Here is a 20763-nt window from a genome sequence, read left to right as displayed (position 1 = left end):
GGAGAAGCAGGTCACAAAATGATCCAGAGACTTTGCAGTTGCCTGGGATTCACCTAACAACCTTAACTGGGACTGTACAAAACAGAACTGCTGAACAAGCCAACCCTTGTCTAACTGTCTAGATGATAATCTACACTTTCCTCCCGATGTTAATATCCTGAGTAACATCTGCCTGTTTAAATGTAAGTAGTAGTGTCAGCCAAGGAAAGCTCTAAATCTTGATCCTGTACTAAAAACAAAACCATGAGAGTATTTGCAAGACACATTAATAAGCCATCTCCTAGCCAAATCTTGTTTCAGCCTAGACTAGTGTTGGATGAAGCCAGTTAACAGTCAGGTAAACAGATGAAACCTTAGTTCAGGGGTGTCCAAACTTGGGAACTTTTAAGATTTGTGGACTTCAACTCCCACAATTCTGCCTGGGGAATTCTGGGAGTTGAAGTCCACAACTCTTAAAGTTCCCAAGTTTGGACACCCCTGCCTTAGTTTATTCTGGTTGAAATTACTGTAACCTATGCATAATGTGCGTCGCGTGTGAGCCGCCCTCCTCCTTTCGAAGAAACCAAGTAGGGAGGGAGGTATCCAATTGCAGTAGTTCTCCGAGTGCCGAAAGTCATCGGAATGACGTCACAAGGGTCCAAGCAACTTCGCGGAAGCCGGCGTGGGCGCGGCGAACATTCCGACCAGCAGGCAGAAGAGATAAGAAGTGGACAGAACACACCGGAAAGAGAGAGGGGCGGGAGGACGAGGAGGAGGAGGAAGGCGGGGCTTAGAACGTTGAGCAGGGCGGGTCCGAGCCCTTAGTGGGCGTGGACCCAAAGTAGCCATCTGCCGTAAGGGAAGAGGTGCATTGAGTGGTTTCGCTATGCTTTTTTTTTTACAACTATTATGAAAGGAATCGCTTCCTAGAGAAGACAACGGAAAACCCCCAAAACTTTTACCTCCTTTGACAATAATATTCTCTTCCTGTATTTTATGAGAGCAAAGACAGAATGCTTTTCACTTCGTGGTTTCTTTTTTTTAAGCACCCCCCTCCCAACCTGGAATACAAAGAGCAAGTGTTTCTATTTTTAAAATTAAATGATCACCAAACAGGAAAAAATAAATACGTTATACATCCCTTTTATGTATTATTTACTGAATTGCCCGGGACCATCAACATCGGAAGGATCACATAGTGAACAGTAAATATTGGGGAGAGAAGAAAGGCAGCAAAGAGCGAGATGATTTATATATGTGTGTGTGCGTGTACACACACATATACATGCATACACACACACACACACACAATGTCAAAGAGTGACATTGGTAAAAGGCAATCCTATATAATAGGGCACACTATTAATCTTTCTCAAACTAAAAGGTGAGCAGAGAAATAATATAACAATCCGCTTATCTATCTATCTATCTATCTATCTATCTATCTATCTATCTATCTATCTATCTATCTATCTATCTACCTACCTACCTACCTACCTACCTACCTACCTACCTACCTACCTACCTACCTATCAATCATCTAATCATTTCTACATCTCCGTATATGTATATGCATAGTATAAGCAGGCTTAAAGTAAAGTTGGATTTCTTGCTTCCGAGTCCAAATGCAAATGCCCATGCTAAAGAGCGAAGAGCAAAGCGGGGCGATTTCCTGCTCCCCTTACAATCTTTTCACCGTCGGGAAGGGCCAAAGTTCAAAACCGAGGTGGCCCTTCGACTAAAAGCGAAGCGAGTTCCAGGGCAACTTTCGAGGAGGTGCCCGTCGTGCCGTTTGTACAGCGACCGTCGTCTTTACTTACCTCTTTGCGAAGGGCTGGCGGGGGGCGGGGCGACAAGAAAAAATGGGCGGGGCTCCAGCTTCCTGCTCTGACGAACAACGTTGGCGGAAGTGGGTTCGGTGCGGACTGGAGGAGCGGGCGAGTACGGCGGGCTGAGCGAGGGTGTAATTGGCGGCGGCAGGCGAAACCGGCCAGCTTCGGCCAGCGCTCTCCCACTCCCCGCCCGGCGCTGGACTTGCCGCCGAGTCCCTGCTTGAGCCGCCATGTCGCTGTTGCAGTCGGCGTTGGAGTTCTTGGCCGGGCCCGGCTCTTTAGGAGCCGCCAGCCGGGATCAAAACGATTTCGTGGGGCAGGTGGTGGAGATGGGCGACATGAAGCTGCGGATCAAGAAGGTCATCGCCGAAGGTACGTGGGGCAGAAGCGGGGCGAAGGGAGCTCCGGCTGGGGTGCCCGCCCCCCAGATCGCGGGGAAGGGCGGGAACCGGTGTGGTCAGGCGGCTCTCGCCTTCTTCCTCCTTCCTTCTCCAACCTCTTTCTCTCTTTTTTTCCTCCCTTTCCCTTCCCTTTTTCCTCCTTCTGCCTTTTCCATTTCAGTTTCAGGAAACACCACGTAAAGCATCCATCCTTAGGAACCAGGATGCTATTAGTCCCCAAAATAAGAATGTCAGTATTTTTTTAAACCCCGTTTAACATTTTTTTTTTAAAGAATGGGGTTTATATACCAAATTAACCCCTCTGGCGTTGTATAGGAACGGGAAAGAAAATTGACCTTGGTGTCTCTGTGTGTGTGTGTATGTTTGTGAATTCTTACATTTGCCAAGAGACATTAGGAAGAAAAGGAAGGCGGAAGAAGGGTCTTTAAGAGTGTAACAAGGCCAGCAGCAGCAAGTGTGACATTTATGGGAGGGAGCCTTCCTGGCAGAGATACCAATGTGTTAAGAAATATTCCTTAACAAGCTGTGATTAAAGGGGAAGGAGCAGGAGTAAATAAAATAATAGCTGTTATCAGATAATGATGTGGTCTTAAGGTATTGTGATTTGGCAGATATGAGTGACCTTTTTTTCCATTTTGGGATTTTTCACATTTCATTGTCAGTAAGATGTTACTGCTTTTTCCATAGCTGTCTGAACAGTTATCCGTTGCATTGGATCCTTTTAAGATCAGTTCAAGGTCTAAAATTTAGCAAAGGCAATTTTGCTATATCTCACAATGCTGCCTGGACATATTCACAGTAATGTTTCTGGGAAGATATTTCTTCCCGTGAAATTAGTACAATAATCAATCCGGAAGTGGGGGTTATAGCAGATGGAGGATTTACAAGATGCTAGAAGTTTCAGCATACAAGAGTTTCATCTATATATATTTACATCTATATGGCTATTTAACGGGATATTCAGAACCATTTCAAACATATATTCCTGGTGAACTGGGCATGGTATTGTGTAACTGCATGTTGCGGTTCCTAACCATAGGTATGTGTGTTGCATGGGTAATACTGACAAATGAGCAGTTATGTATTTTCCCAAACTTTGATGGCAGTGAATGTCACATTTGTACTTGTATTTTGTCCCCAGTTGAAATCATGTCATCGCAAAGTACTGTACTATACACCTTTGTTGTTTCTAGATTTGTTGGGAATAACTATGAATCTGCCTGGTAAAGATTTTATGACATAGTTCATCTAGTGATCTAGTCCCTTGCCTCTTAGCGCCCCCCCTGCTGCCCCCTTGCCTCTCAGCGCCCACCAAAGTCATCTCACCGCCCCCTTTGGGAACCACTGGTCTAGAGGATAAGATTCCAAGGCGTAACCTGTGCTGTTAGTGTTACTGTTCATTTGAGGCTAGATTTACTAGATTTGTGAAGCTTTTCCTGTGAAAGTATATTCTTTCATGTGACGAAAATCCTTAAGCAGAAAGTTAATGGAGTTTGGTGAAGTTAACTATTAAAGATATTAAAACAGAAGGTACCTTGGTGACTCATATGTCCAAACCAAGAGTTCTGATTTCTTCCTTCCATCCCTCATTGGACATGCTGTTCCACTCCAGAAAAATTACCCCATTCAACCTGCTAAGCAAGTTTCAGATGGACACTTTAATATAGTTTGGGGGATATCAGCCAGAAATATTCAAATATATTGAATATACATACAATATTTATGCTATACTGCAGGGCTTAATTAATAAAGGTAGATTCTGAAAGTCCCATGTTGATAAAATATACAGTTCCTGCCCAGGGTTAAAGTGAAAGAGAATAAAGTTGAATGGTGTACATTTTCTGTTCTTACACTAGATATTTATTTTGGTGAGGTCTTGAACTTTCAAGCTTTTCTCCAGAATTATTTGTTTAACCACCCTGCTGTTAAAACTAAAATGTTTCCTTTTTAATTGTCATTGTATACATTTTTAGGGCACTAGAAAATGCATAGTCACTGGAGAGGTTGTGGAGATGAAGCTTAGTAAACTGGGGTGCTGTTGCACTTGCATGATTTTCCCATTCCAAAAATAAGACAGAGCAAATTATTTTAGGATCCAACTCTTAGAGCTGAATGCACCCTTCTAGATTTTATCTGAAATATGGCAAAATGTTGGCTGATAGCTTTGTTCTGTTGTGCTTTGTCCAGAATCAACTAACCCATAAGGTGATTTATTTGTTTCTTCCTTAGCATATTGTGTGTATCAGGTTACTCTGATTTGTTAAACATGGTTTGTGGCTTTGTATATTAGGCAGTTTCAGATATTTATCTGAATTCAATCAATTATGGTTAATTAAACCACATATGATCTACTCTTAGCCAGGACATTTTCATGTCTTGAATGATAATATTTTAAAATGAGATGAATGTTAACATATAACAGATCTGGTTACATATATTTGTGTAATGCTCAAAGCACTACAAAGAAGTCTCTATTAATAGGCTCAATTTTTTATGCCTTCATAGAAAAAGTCTTTTGATTTATTTTCTTTTTAAGAGTTATTGGTAAAGTGTTCATCGGGATACTATTGTAATTTACTTTTAAATGCTCTCCCATGTAGGAGTTTCATTTTAAATAATTGTTACTGAATTTTACAGATACAAAGATTAAAAAACTAAGGAAAAATATACAAACTAACTAGTTTTCTACAAATTAAGAAGGAAAAATAAAAGAAAAAAGTGCAGAGGAAAAAATAAAAAGGAAGAAAAAAGAAAAGTATATAAGGAACCTATTTCCCTCTTCATAAAGAGAAGTACAATTTCAATAACTTATCACCTATTCTGATTTTACAACAGAAGATCTTTTCATCTCATACCTCATCTCTTATCTAAAGACAAATGTTTAAAGCCTATTTAGTGCTAATCAGCAAAAATTCATTAAGAGCTGCAAAAAATAATGTGTGTGTATGTGTGTGTATTTGCATTTTAACCTTAAAAATCAACTTTGTATTCCTTTCCTTATTTCAAAATATAACATTTTTCTTCTTTCCATATCTTATCTTCCATATAAAGCAATCTTTAAAATCTTATCATTGAGTCCTAGTCTAGAAAATCCATTAAAAACTACCAGAAACATCATATTTATTTTAACCTTGCTTTAATTTAAAGCTAAGTCAGCTTTATATTCCTTCCCTTTGTTTTTAAAAATGTTCTTTAATCCTTTTAAATAGTATATCAAAAGTGTATTTCTTTTCATTTTTTTCTTTGCCTTTTTCCCAGGAATACCTTCATAAATTTAACATACCTGCTTTGAAAGACCAAGATAAGAATGTTGTCCAAGTAATTCTTCTGTTTTATTATTTGTGTGTCCATTTTTGTTATGAAGACATCAACTGGTTTCATTTGTATATCCAGTGTAACATATTTTTCCATATCATTCTTGTAGTTTGTCATTTTTAAATCCACATCCACCACTCATTTATCCTCTTCTATCACATCTTTTAGACCTTTTTTATAGTTGCATGCAATCTTAAGAATAACCTCTGATTTCATTGCCCCCAAATACCCTTAAATTTTCCCCAAATGTAAATATTTTGCTCCGTTCTATACTAGTGGTTCTCTTCTCTTTTAATTATAATCTTTCATTCTTTTTTGTTCCTTCTAATCCTATGCTTTTCTCTAGTCCAGAATATTTTCCCATGGGAATATTTCTTACACTTACTGTATTTTTCGGACTATAAGACCCTCCGGACAATAAGACACACCTAGCTTTTGGGGAAGAAAGCAAGAAAAAAAAATCTGCCTCTGCCTCCCAACAATTTGCCTCCTTGCAGCAAACAGTAAACAGCCTGGTCAGCTTCAGCACAGCTAGATTTAGCACAAGCAGCTAATTGGCGGTTGGATCGGCCTTCTGGAATACCACCGATCAGCTGTTCCAGGCTGTGGGGATCGCCACTGCCCATCAGTGCCATCGCCGCTGCCACCTATCGCCGCCTCTGCACGCCCCATTTATGGCTTCTGCGTGCCCCATTTTTGGTCTCTGTGCATCCCATTTTTGGCCTGTTCCAAGCGACTGGTATAGGCGATCCCCACCATCTGGAACAGGCCAAAACCAGGATGTGCGGAGGCCAAAATAAGGGCACACAGAGGCCAAACACAGGGTGCATGGAGGCTGAAAACGGGGCGTACAAAAGTGGCAATAGAGATGGGCGGTGCTGGTGCTGATGGGCGGCGGCGATCCCTGCAACCTGGAACAGCTGATTGGTGGTATTCTGGGAAGCCAATCCAACCGCCAATCAGCTGCTCGTGCTAAATCAGGCTGTGCTGAAGCTGACCATGCTTTTTGCTGTTTCCCGCAAGGAGAAAAATTGCTGAGAGGCAGAGGCTGAAGGGTGGGGCCGGTGGGTGGGCGGGGCTTCGGCAACATTTGCTCTATTAAGATGCACAGACATTTCCACCCACTTTTTTTGTGGAGAGGGGGAGTGCATTTTACAGTCTGAAAAATACGGTAGTTTTTAAATCTTTACATATTTTAATAGAATTTTTTAAAAGGAAGTTTGTAATTAATTCAAAATCTAATTTCAAATCCATCCCACCTCTTAGTCCATTTAAAACATTACATGACCTGTGTTCTAATCACCCTTTTGCTTTTTACTCTATAATCAGAATTTTTTAAAGTCCTTAAACTTTCATTAAAATTATTTTGTTAAGGATTCATTCACCTGGTGTAATGAAACTTTGTCTTTTTGACAATTCTTGCTATCCAAAAATCTGTTAAGCACTTTCCAGAAGTGATCAAGAAAAAGCATATGCAAACCAGAGGTGGGTTCCTACCAGTTCGCACCTATTCGGTAGAACCGCTTCATCAAATCTACCGAACCAGTTAGAAGAGGTTCCACCAGTGGACCTGGAAAGCAGGCCACACCTATAGAAGAGGTTCCAAAAATTTTTTAAACCCACCACTGATGCAAACCCAGTTATTTTTGTGAAGGTACCAAACTGCGGCTTCAGCAAAAAATGGCTTTCGATCAGCTTCCAGAGCTCTAAAACTAACCAGAGAGAGACTACTATCTTACAGTCTCCTTGCAGGGACCCACTGGAGAATCCCAGATCCTCTCCTTTTTCCAGGATGGAATTCCAAGGAGCTGATCTACTTGCCAGCTCCTTGCCCTTGCCACCATGATTAGTTCTTCTCTCAGCAGAGCCATCTTCAGTCACCATTGCTTCGTCAGAAGTCCTATGTAGGAATTTAATGCTTCAAATATTCCAGGACAGAGGAAAGATTAATCCTTCTCTGATGGGTTTAAAAAAATAAGGAAGCTTTTTATTTGAAGTAGTTTATATATAATATTGAATAGTGATGCTTAATCATGCTTCATGATTGATTGATTGATTGATTTTCTTCATGATGATCTGTCCCTAATCCTGTCTTTCAGGTCTTTCAACAAGTTTAATGTTTAATGAATAAAAAACAATTGGCTGGGGTGTACACTAAGGCCTTTGCCATTGTTTACAAATCACAATGCATATGGATGCACAACATATTAAAACAAAATTAAACCACATTAACATGATGTATGAATAAGATAAAGATTGTTCCTATAGGAGCTACTATATGGCACTGTAATATTCATTTACCTGTGTTGGTTACAGTTCAACATGTGGATTGATTGATTGATTGATTGATTGATTAGAGTGGTTTATGGGTTTTGTGTAAAAATTAAATGCAAATGATAAATTTGAAGCAGAAAATATAATAAGATGTGGTTGAATAATGTAAGCCAGCTGGAGAATTCTAGGAGTTGAAGTTCACAAGTCTTAAAGTTGCCAAGTTTGGGAACCACTGGTTTAGAGGACTGTACATTTAATTTTATATGTTTTTAAAATACATAGAGGTATACCAGAAGTGTAACATTTTTTTCCCTACAACTTTTGGATACTGATGATCATTGGGTTTTGCTTGACTTGGAAATTTGAGGTATATAATACACTAAGAAAACTATTATTAGTCAAAAGTTACTTTTTATAGCGCTGCAAAATATGAACCAGCCCATTATGTAAAACTATAATGAGTTTATTTTGGCTTAGCATGTTGTGTGAAATTATGTGTTACATTTTGTTAACCATAGTTATAGCCTAACTGTGTTATGAACACAATGAATGCAGATACACTAGCTCTTACACTTTTATTAATAGCAACTATGGGGTTTTTGCATTTTCTTTCCAGCAACTTCTCATCATATGAAATTTCCTCTGTTTTTCCTAAGGTTAATGTCATCACGAAAAAAAGTGAATTAGTTGTAGATATGGTTTGCAAATCAGCCTCTAACCCTAATTCTTGCAAGTAATGGATAATCCTGTTAAGGCCAATAGATATATAACTTAGATGAGTGATAGAGAAATATTGTGGTTTCCATTACAGCTGTAGTAGGCATAATGTTATCCTTTGACTTACTACTTTTCTGAACGTTATTTTAAAAAGAAACCATAATTTATACATTGGAAAACTATAATTGAGAGTCTAGTATAAATTAAGATAGATAGAAATGCCACCCTTACAGTTTATAAAATTCTTCCAAAGTGCTAAATTGCAAGGGATGGAGATAGGAAACCTACAGTATTACCTCTTGCTACCAGTAATTGATAACTAGAAATTTTCACAATTTTAAGAGAGAAAGGTAGCAAATTCATTGATGTTTATGTGTTTTACACACACACACACACACACACACACACACACACACACACACACACACACACCTCCTAAGGTTTTAAGGATGATTTCTATGTTAATGTACAGAGGCTCAACCTACAGAGGATGTGACACTAATTGTTAAAATGTGTCAAGAGTACCAATTAATACCTAATGATAAGGTATTTTAGTTTTATGATGATGACTTGGAGTGCTTCAAGAACTACATGGAAGAAGAGATAAAATAATAACACAGCATGTAAACATGGAACTGTCTTATATAACTGAGTCTGGCATTTGGACTCTGACTGTAAGCAGAGACTATTCTGGGTTGTTGTCAAGAAGTTCAAAGATATACATTGTCAAGTAATTGGCTGTCACTTAAAGAATTCACAACTTTATGAGAAGTACACATCTCTAAGGTATAGATGTCTTTTTTCAAAAGAGTTGGAAAAGCCTTCAGATTCTATCTGTGATTGAAATCTGTAATAAATATATACCGTATCCATCTTCTAGAAAGAATAGCCAAAATGCAACTGAATTGATATTTTCAACACTCCCCCACCAACATTTTTTTTTTACTTTTAAACTAGCATATTGTTGTTTTTGACCTAACAAAGGAGAAAACATAGTGCTAAATGCTTTCCAAACAAATAGAATCTTTCTCTGGCTGGGGTTCAGCTTTAGGTTGTTTATGTCACCCAATGTCTTGCATCCTTCAATAATTAGGGGAGGAACTTCCATGAATCTCTAGCCTAGTCTGGGATATTATACACATGGAGTATCATATGCATGTTAATTGTCAAAAGGTAAAACAGAAAAGTTTCCCCTTTAAGTCTGCCCACGTCTGAGTCTAGAGCATGGTGCTCATCTCTTATTTCTTGGCCAAGGGAGCCAGTGTTGTCCGAAGATATGTACCTTATCCCTAATCCACGTGGAACAATTCCCTGTGCATTTCATAAAGTTATTCAATAACAGAAGAGTGATAACTGAGCATTGTGTAGTACCCCACAGAAAGTGACTGACATCTTGACCATTCCTGCTCCCATATGACTGATTAGAGCAGGGATGTCAAACTCACATCATCATGGTGGTGTCATGTGATGTATCAGGACTCCCCCCCTTTGCTAAACGGAGTGGGCATGGCCAGCACATGACACATCTGGCCCGTAGGCTGGGAGTTTGACAACCCTAGATTGGAGCCACCTCCTCAAAAAGAAGCAGAACCATCTACTTCCAACTCTCATGGGAAGTTCAGAAGAGCACCACAATTGATGGTACTAAATGCTACCGCAGGAAGGCCATGGTGCCTTCATCCAGGACCTGATGAAGAGACCAATGCTGTTTCCATCCCATAACCAAATCTAAACTCTGACTGAAAAAGATCCAGATAAATCACTTTATACAAGATAACTCAATTTATCTAGGACAGTGATGGCGAACCTTTTTTGGCTTGCGTGCCAAAAGCAGGGGCAGCACGGGGGGGGGGTTCATATGCAGACATGCCACACATGCGTGTGCTTCCCCTCTCTGTATGCATGCACACATGACCAGCACTCCCCCCTGCTTTGGGCACACTTTTTTCGCTCTCCTCAGGCTCCAGAGGCTTTCTAGGAGCCTGGGGTGGGGGGCGAAAACAGGCCTCCCCCTCGGAAGCCCTCCAGAGGCTTCAGGAACTTTCCTGAAGACTCCGGAGCGCGAAAAACCAGCCCTACGGACAAACCGGAAGTTTGAGAACAGACTTCCGGTTTGCTCTTAGGGCCGTTTTTCTCCCTCTAGAGCCTTCAGGAGGCTTCCCTGAAGACTCCGGAGGGTGAAAAACAGACCTACAGCCAAACCAGAAGTCACTTCTTGTTTGCTTGTAGGGCCATTTTTTGCCTTCCGGAGCCTCCAGGGAAGCCTTTTGAAGGCTGCTGAAGGCTCCGGAGACCGAAAAACGGCCCTACGAGCAAACTGGAAGTCCCTTCCTGAATTTCCGGTTTGCCTGTAGGGCTGGTTTTACATGCTTCGGAGGCTTCAGGGAAGCCTCCAGAGGGCAAAAAACGCCCTCAAAAGAAGGCTGAAGTCAGCTGGCCAGCCTGTACATTTGCGCTGGAGCTGACAGACCAACGCCTCACGTACCCTAACAAATGGCTCTGCATGCCATCTGTGGCACGCGTGCGATAGGTTTGCCATCACGGATCTGGGATATCCTGCATCTGGAGCTCTCATTTTTTCTAAAAAGAGAAGATTAGAGGTTTAGGTTTAGGTTTTTAGGTTTTATTAGCATTTGTAGGCCGCCCTTTTCCCTGAGGGGACTCAGGGCGGCTCACAGAAAACCAGGGAGAGGGGAATACAACATTAAGACAACAACATATAATAAAATAGTAAGCAACATCCATTCATCATTCGGGCGGGGTAGCGATTCTTATCCCCAGGCCTGACGGGCGAGCCAGTTCTTCAAGGCAGTGCGGAAGGCCTGGACGGTGGAGAGGGTACGAATCTCCACGGGGAGCTCGTTCCAAAGGGTCGGGGCTACTGCTGAGAAGGCCCTCCTCCTTGTGGTTGCCAGCCGACACTGGCTGGCCGATGGAATGCGGAGGAGGCCTAATCTATGGGATCTTATAGGTCGTAGGGAGGTAATTGGCAGAAGGCGGTCTCTCAAGTAGAGACTAGATGCGTTATCTAAAATTGCCAGATTGAGAGAGAGTTTGTTCAAGAGCAGGCGTATCACTGCATCCTTCAAAGAGGTTGATACTAGTACTGGGGCAATCCCTAGATTACTTTGCAAATTGTTATTCCAGCCTCGTCATTTGCGTTTGTCCATATGGCTCTGAAATCTAAGTAATTTTATCTGCAAAAGTCCAACAAGTAGGTCACAGTGGGGTTTATAAAAGTTGTCCTGTCCAGTGCTCTCCAGTAGGAAAGATAGATAATATTCTACCTGAAGATGAGTTCATGCCTCTGTTTAGTGAAACTCCTTGTCTTCCTCTATTGGTGCTACAGGCATCCCTTCAGGCTTTTCATCTTGTGGAATCAACAAGCAAGGAGAGACAACTCCCAAGCAATTGCATTCAACACTCTTGTTTGTGAATTCCAGAAGTCTCTGAGATGCATGGTAGAACGCTTGCAATGTAACTCGAAAATCCCTAGATCCTATTGAAAACAGTTAGATCCATAAGGTGGCTGGGACAACTAGCCTGCTGAGTCCCCCTCCCCTTCCTCCCTTTTCTAGAGATCACAGGTGCCAGTCATTTGCATGACAGTGAGCTAACCATAACAAAGAATAGTGTGGATTTGTTCATTGCATAGGCTAGGCCTACGGAGGGTGTGGATTCCTGAGCCTTCCCAATTTTCACCTCACTTTCTCAGAATCCCAGTACCGTTCCCCCAGGAAAAAATTACCACTAGGCCTGTGACAAGGTCTAGGAATTCAGGAAGGGCTACTGTTAGTTGGCAGGATGGGTAATATACCAGCTTCATCATCAAATGCTGACATTCACAGCCAATCATCTTTGGAACACAGCCCAGGCTTATAGCCAAAGCCCTTCAGGAACATTATGCCCCACCTCCAGCTTTGAAGTCACAGCCGCTGAAGCAACTGAAACCCAAATTGGACAGAGCAACATCTCAACTCCTGTTCAACCAGTTCTCTCAATCATGCATGCAAGGTTCACTGGTTCATTCCCAATGAGGTCACGAAAAATAATGTGGTTTTATTACTTAGTGGTTTGTTATTCACCAGCAGCCAGCACTGAAGCTAAGAGTGCTAGCAGTCTGGGTTCAAACTCCAGAATAGAGGCATTTGACACTGGCACCATTTTGCTGGTTGCTGTTCTGTCTTAACAACCAGGCCAGAGTCTTTTTATCTTGCTTTCCTCTGCCATTTAGTTGTTTGCATCTCACTTTCATCCTCCTTCATAGAATTCCTGAACTTTTTTCTAAAGTAACTTCTAGCCAACTTGCCAATGAGCAGCAGCCTTATTCCTCCTCAACCTAGTAATGCCAGCTTTCAGTGAAGCAACCATCTGATCAATAGCTACTCCAGCCAGCCCATCCTTCTCCCTAATGGTACATATTCACCACTACATTTAAACACCTCTACCAGGCATGAGCTGATGCCTTCCTAGCCTTAAACACCCTTTGTGGGTTATCCTGCTCGCTGTTTAGACATTAGACAATGCTAATTGAATACAGATAGTCCTTATCTTACAACACTTCCTTTAGTGGCCTTTCAAAGTCACAACGCCACTGAAAGAAATGACATGACTATTTTTCACAATTATGACAGTTGCAGCATCCCGATGGTCACGTGGTTTACGTTTGGATGCTTGACAACTGGTTCATATTTATGACAATTGCAATTGCAGGGATAAAGGGATCATTTTGTTGTGACCTTCCGACAAGCAAAGTTGATGGGGAAGCCCGATTCCCTTAACAATCGTGTCACTAATTTAACAACTGCAGTGATTTACTTAACAAACGTGGCAAGAAAAGTCATAAAATGGGGCATAACTCATTAACAAATTTCTCACTTAGGAACATACATCTTGGGCTCAATTGCGGTCGTAAGTCGAGGACTGCCCATAATCCCCATCTGATTCCAGATGAATCCTTGAGCATGGCCACTGTGGTTGGGGCGGTCCTCATCACATGCTATTGCAGTGAGTTTCCTATATTAACAATGCTGCTTATAACATAGCATTTGCTGCTGCCAAACATTATGTTTTATTAAATTGATTAACCCAAATTCCACTGCATGGGAGGTGTGCAATCATTGAGGAAAAGAATTACAACCAAAGAACACTACATGAGCCCATAGAACTGGGGTGATCTATATTCTGTGTCTTTTCTGTCTTAATGAGAAATGTTTTATATTTTGGGGCACACATTGTTCTTTCTAAGCGTCTTGCAATATATAACTGCCATTCTTTCTCACTGTGATAGTCCCAAGCAATCTTTCTGTGCATTTGCCCTTATCATGGCTTTCTAGAGAGTTGACTTTTGAAAAGTATTACCTTGAAATAGCGGAAATATACCTATGTCTCGGAATTTGCTTTGTTCTGTTAGATAAAGAATCTGAACAAGAATAAGAAATGCTACTGTAGCTGCCTTACTTAAGATTCCAAGTATCTCCATGTTCTGGAGCTTAAGCTTCTTGGCCTACTGCAAAATATTGAAATTTGAATGCCTTTTTAATTATCATGAAGAATGCAGTGTTTCTAGAAGCAATCCAATTGTAAATACCTTATTGCTGCAAAATAAAACTTCATTTAGTTACTGGGGAGCAAACGGTGTATATTACCTGTTCACAGTATCTTAAGAGAGCAGCTTTCCTATAGTTCTATTAGGCTACAAATAGACATTGTATTAACAGCATGCTATCATTAGCCATACTTGCAGTCTGGCACATCTGAGTAGCACTAGGCCAGGAAAGGCTGCGTAAAAAAATACAAGTCACTTGATTGGAAGAAAAGGTTGAGAAAAGAGATGAGTCAGATTGGGGTGGGATGTGGGAAGATCATACTTGTTTTGTGATTTGGATTTCATCTTTTAAAAAAATATTCTGAAGGAGACACATATCAATCCTCAGCAGAGAATAGGAATCCTTCAATCTTAAATTTGCTTATTCCCTAGGTCTTGTTGCCTTCTATTGCAATGATATGACTCTGCTGATTTTCTGCATTGATTTTGTTCCCTGTATGCAGAAACTACCATGAGAAGCACTTTTGATTCCTGTGATATCCCTTAGAATTTTTTTCCAGAGTCTTTAATTAGTTTAGGAACAGTCTCTAAAATTTTAGATGCTAGTATAAATTTTATGGGAAACTATAATCTTTCTCTCCATCCTGTTCTCATCTGCATTTATGATGGATTTAAAAAAATGAGGCCTTTGATAATTCTAAAGGTGTAAATTTGTTATGGTAAGTTTAGAGTATGTATGTATGACCTTATCACAAGTTCAAGGCCAATAACTCTTTAATGCGGCTAAACTTTTCTGTATTGTGAGTCCTAAAACCTATTTGTAGGCCACATGGAATTATTGCTTATTATATAGTTGCTTATAGAACTGTAGATGTTTAGGTAAAATAAACCACCTATTTACTGCAATACAGCTAGTCCTCAACGTAGAGCCACAATTGAGCCAAAAGTTCTGTTGCTAAGTGAGAAATTTTCTAAGTGAGTTTTGCCCCATTCTACAACTTTTCTTGCCACATTTGATAAGTGAATCACTGCAATTATTAAATTAGTAACACGGTTGTTAAATGAATCTAGTTTCCCCATTGACCTTGCTTGTCAGAAGTTTACAAAAGGTGATTACATGACCTCAGGGCATTGCAACCATCATAAATGCGAGACAATTGTCAGCACCTGAATGTAAATTACGTGACCATGAGGATGCTGCATAATTTTGAAAAATGGTCATAAGTCACTTTTTTAGTCCTATTGTAACTTTGAATGGTTACTAAGTGAACTGTTGTAAGTTGAGGACTACCTGTACAGCATACCATCACAGTCAATCATATGAACACTAGAGAGTTCCAAGTTCTCTGCTGCAAATAAATGTGATAGGGTTATCCATTTGCATGCTGTGCTTAAAAAAAACACCGCATTGTTTACTACACAAAGAATCACAATCCAGGATCATATTTTTAAGGAGCTTAAACTAGTCATTTACTAGTTTTTTGCTTCTACAACATGGGTGTCGAACTCGGGTCATCACATGATGTTTTGCTATTTTTTTCCCATTTGCGGAGCTGGGATGGGTGTGGCTTGGACATAATGCATCTGGTCCGTGGGCAGCCAGTTTGACACCCATTTTCTACAGTATTAACATGGCAAGTAATGAGGTATATTTTTTCCAAACGTCATTCAATTTCAATAGGATGGGATGGTATAGGATGGATAGGATACTTGATTGGTCAAGTGTCAACTCTGAAGCCATTTTGGTCGCTTCAGGGCTGCCACAGCTAGGCGGGAAAGAGAGATAGCTGGGGGATGTGTAGCCAAAATAGCATTCTTTCTCATGGGAGCCAAGGATGCTCTACCAGGTGTTGGAGGGGTATGGACAAAAGTCAGCCAGAGTTGGGATTGCAACTTGATTGGACCATGTGATGGACATGTGACCTGGGGAAGGCGCAAGAACTTTGGGTTTTGATTTGGGTAGGGAAAACCCTGGGTCCTTCAGAGTATGGCTTTCACCAGCTGTGCCAATATGACATTCCAAATAAAATTATGCTTTGAGGAAACTCTAGGCCTCAGAGTTGTGATTGCTTTGAGTTTGTTACTTGGAACCCAGACACTAAGTGTGATTAGATACACAAAATTTGTTTCTTTTTTTAACAATATAGTCTTAAACATGACAATTATGAAGCTTACTACGGCCTTTTGAATGGGCTGATTGAAAGTCTTAAAGCTATTGTGTGGCATGGAATGTAGTGTTTCTGAATATAAAATAACTTTCTGTATCACTTGGCACAGATTTATAAAAATGGGAAGGGCACTTTCATGTAGTTAATACTTCCTTTTAATGGTATGTAGCATTCACAATTTTCTGGTGTCGCATCCTCTGTGTCAACATACTTACTCTCAGAATGAGTATGTTTGACGTTATAGTTAGAAGGAATATGGTAATTTCTCAGATGCAAAGCAAATACTCCTGGTGGGTATTATTCCTTCAGAAATAATGTTATAGCTAACATTTGAATTGTCTGAATTTTAACTGGGCCCCAGAGAATGCTGCTGAAAGAAAGAAAGTGCCCTACTCTCATTAAGTTATTCACTTATTATATAGTATGGTACCCAGAAATATGTACAGAATATGAACTAATCTATATCTAATATGATGAATGCAAGGACAATGAGTAAGGCTGTGTTCTCTTGTTCTGTTGCATCCGTTCAAGTTTCTTTGCTGTTGAAAAAAAAAGTTGCTAATCTGAAACTGGCAGCTTGCTTTAGCAAACACAGGTCTTTGAGGGAGCAGGTGGTAGGATAAATTCAGGCATTGCCTTGAATGCATGCACTCTCTTTAGAAATGGCGGAACAGTTGATCAGGTAACTTGCAAGCAAATAGCTTGCTCTGTTTTTAGTATATTTATTGAAACTTTTAAGCAAGAGGAAATCTAATAGAAACTAATATGAAGTAAGGGGAAAAAACGAAAAAGCAAAGAGAAAGGGCGTTGGTACTTACCTGATACGCCTCTTCTCATAGTGGGGGGAGGAGTATCCAGAATGGGTTCACCTTGTCCTCTCATGATTGGATGAGTCAGATAAGCTCTTTGGGCAACGCCCCCTGGCCACCAGGTATTCCCCATATTTGACGAAGAGCTCTATCCGACTCGTTGCACCATTCACTCCAGACTCTTAATTCAGTTCTTAGCTTTTATCGTCTTCAACATCAATATTTATATAACCTCATAAACAATGAACATAACACTTAGTCGTACAAACATAGTCAGGGAGGGACTGGATACTCTTCCCCCCCACTATGAGAAGAGGCGTATCAGGTAAGTACCAACACCCTTTCTCCATAGTGAGGGGGGAGGAGTATCCAGAATGGGACGTACCAAAGCCTGCATGTCCCTAGGGAGGGAGACCCCTGAGGCCCCATGTCCCTCACTCATGCCAGATGAGGCATGGGCCCAGCCCTGTGAACCGCCTGCAATACCCTGCGGCCAAAGAGGCTTCTGCCGAGGCAAAAGAATCCAGTTTATAGTTATGAGTTATGAAAATTTATTTATATGCCGCCCTTTTCCCTGGGGGGACTCAGGGCGGCTTACAACTCAAGGAGGGGGGGAAACAAACATTTAACACATGAGAACAATACATAATTAAAAAAGCACAACATTCATACCATTCGGGCGGGTTACAATCTTTAGCCCCAGGCCTGACGGGATAGCCAGATTTTAAGGGCTGTGCGGAAGGTCTGGAGGGTGGTGAGGGTACGAATCTCCATGGGGAGATCGTTCCAAAGGGTCGGAGCTACTACCGAGAAGGCTCTCCTCCGCGTGGTTACCAGTTGACACTGACCGGCAGATGGAACTCGGAGGAGGCCTAATCTGTGTGATCTAATTGGTTGCGTGGAGGTAATTGGCAGTAGGCGGTCTCTCAAGTACCCAGATCCACTACCATGAAGGGCTACCATGATAGTTCCTAGCAAAGGGAGAGGGGAAAGCCCACATGGCTGCCCTGCAGATTTCGGCCAGGGATGTCGCTGCACTCCGTGTGGAGTGAGCTGTGATATGACTGGTGTCTGTAAGCCCTGTAATTGGTATGCAGTATGCAGTGGCAATGCAGGTTCACAACCACCTGCCTATTGTGGTGGAAGTTACCTTGTTACTCAGGGACCCTGGTTGGAAGGAGACAAACAGAGCTTCGGATCTCCTGTTTGGCCTGGTTCTCCTGAGGTAAATCCTCAGAGCCCTCCTTACACCCAGAGTGTGCCACTTCTTCTCCAACGGGTAAGAAGAGTCTGGACAGAAGCTGGGCAAATCAGTTCCTGGGCTCGATGGAAGCAGGCCACCCCCCCCCCCTTGGGGATGAAGGATGAATCCAGTCGTAACCCCACCCTGTCTTGATGGAAGACGCAGAGATCCTCCCTGGTGGACAGAGCTTGCAGTTCGGATAGCCGCCTGGCGGAGGTGATGGCCACCAGAAAGGCCACCTTAAGAGTCAGGAACTTAAGAGAAACTGTTCGTAAAGGCTCAAATGGAGCACCTGTTAGAGCGTCCCCTACCCTGTGTAAGTCCCAGGAAGGGTACCTGAATACCATGGATGGTTTGGGGTTGGAAGCCCCCTTGAGGAATTGCCTGACCACAGGATGGTGAGTCAAGCTCTGGTTCCAGCCATGCAGGAGAACTGATGAGATGGCTGAAACCTGTCTCCTAATCGTGTTAGGAGCTAACCCTCTGTCCAGCTTGCCTGGAGGAAGTCCAGAATCTGTGGCACTGAGGCCTGGATAGGATTGTACCCCAGGGAGTTACACTATGAGGCAAAAGCCCGCCACATGGAGCCATAGATATGCTCTGTGGAGGGTGTGCGGGCAGTCTGGATAGTCTGCATCACCCTGGGGGGGGGGAGAGGTCTTTCCCCAGGATGCTCCGCTCAAGAGCTAAGCAGTCAGCTGGAGCCATTGAGGGTCTAGGTGCTCCAGCGACCCCTGGTTAAGGGATATCCCCTCCTGGGGGATTCTCCAGGGCCTCTCCCCTGAAAGCGACTGGAGATCTGCAAACCACGGCCTCCGGGGCCAGTGAGGCGCCAACAGAACCCTTTCCGCCCCCTCCTGAAGGATTTTCCATATGACCCTGGGGATCATGGGTAAGGGCGGAAAGGCATACCGACGACCCCTGGGCCAGGGGCTTCGCAGAGCATCCACCCCTTCTGCCCCCCATGTCTGGTACCTGGAGAAGAACCTCGGGAGCTGAGTGTTGAGGGGCGTGTTGAATAAGTCAACCTCCGGCCGTCTGAAGCACTCCGCCAGCTCCTTGAAGATTGCTGGCTGCAGCTTCCGTTCCAAGTTGTCCACCTCGGTCCGGCTGAGCCAGTCGGCTCTGATGTTCTCCACCCCTGCTATATGTTCTGCCCTCAGTGAATGCTGTTTAAGATCATAGGCTATCTGAGGTGCTTCTGCGATTTCTCATAGTTGGACATCCCATTCTGAGTTTGTAGTGGGTTCTGGCATGGGGACTGGCCTGTCTGACCCCTTTTCCCCGGCCATAAGGGTGCTATGATTCTATGACTAGGATTAGCTCAGAGATATTCTGAATGTAAACACAGACGGAGTTCAATGGTCAGCCACTAGAGTGCGTGTAAAGATGAAGTGAGGGAAGCTAAGGCTCACAATAAAGAAAGGCCTGCTGCAAAGGTAAAATAATAATAATAATAATATAGTGGGGCCCGACTAGTAACCAATGCCAAATCCGGCGAAACAACTGGCCGCTGTGATACAATTGTGTAATAATAATAATAATAACAACAACAACAACAATAATCATAATAATAAAATAAAATACAAAAGGGGGCATCTTCCCCCATGTTAAAAACAAGAAAGATTAAGGAAACGATTGGTCCCTTGCTGGGAGAAAGTGGCCAGAAGGTGACAAGCAGCAGGGGTAAAGCAGAACTATTTAACTCATGTTTTGTATCTGTCTTTAACAAAGGGATAAAACAGTCCAACCTATCAAGAACAGCACCCCAAAAATCAGATTAGAAACCCAAGATGAGATAGGGAAGAAAATGGTAAGTGAGCCCCTGTCTACCCTAGCCAAGGTCCAATTCCCAGGACCGGATGGATTACACCCCAGGGATCTGAAGGAACTGGCTGACAAGATCTCCAAACAACTGAACCATATCTTTCAGAGATCCTGGAGTACTGGAGAACTACCATAGGATTGCTGATATGGTTCCCCTCTTCAGAAAGGGAGAAAACAGATCAAGAGCCCAAAGCCAACATGGGTTTGTCAAAAACAGATCATGCCAGACTAGCCATATTGCCTTCTTAGATACAGTGACAACACTAGTGGACCATAGGAATGCCATCGATATAGTTAACTTGGACTTCAGCAAGTCCTGATAAGGTAGACCATAACCTACTACTAGATAAAGTAGAAGAATGTGGGTTGGACATTGTCACACCAGATGGCTTTGTAACTGGTTGACCAACCGCACACACCTGTACTCCTCGATGGAACTGCCTCTTCATGGAGGGAAGTATGCAGTGGAGTACCCCAAGGCTCTGTGTTGGGTCCAATACTCTTCAACATCTTCATCAGTGATTTGGATGAGGGTGTTAGGTATGTAAGCTAACAGTTGGGTTAACACTATATATGTCATGATAGTGCTGTTTCTTTAAGTACTGCTGTTATCTCAAGCGGTCATAAGAAGGAGCCAGAATGACTGTTAG

The 20763-nt window shown here is 42.1% G+C and overlaps 1 protein-coding gene across 3 annotated transcripts in view; it reads left to right on the top strand.

Moving 5' to 3' along the window:
* The first annotated feature begins 1888 nt into the window (after positions 1-1888).
* The window catches only part of GAK (cyclin G associated kinase), a 97123-nt gene continuing 78248 nt past the window's right edge, over positions 1889-20763 (top strand). For all 3 annotated transcript variants that reach the window (XM_087716266.1, XM_087716265.1, XM_087716264.1), the window contains exon 1: positions 1889-2183. In XM_087716266.1, the coding sequence (XP_087572392.1) occupies positions 2042-2183 (142 nt within the window). In that variant the 5' untranslated portion in view covers positions 1889-2041. The remainder of the gene's footprint in view (positions 2184-20763) is intronic.

Source organism: Thamnophis sirtalis, unplaced genomic scaffold, assembly GCF_051295495.1.
Source record: "Thamnophis sirtalis isolate CommonGarterSnake01/CBP01778 unplaced genomic scaffold, rThaSir2_p1.2 scaffold_5, whole genome shotgun sequence".
Taxonomy (NCBI): Eukaryota; Metazoa; Chordata; class Lepidosauria; order Squamata; family Natricidae; genus Thamnophis; species Thamnophis sirtalis.
The sequence above is the reverse complement of the archived record's forward strand: the minus strand, read 5'-3'. Positions and strand labels throughout refer to the sequence as shown.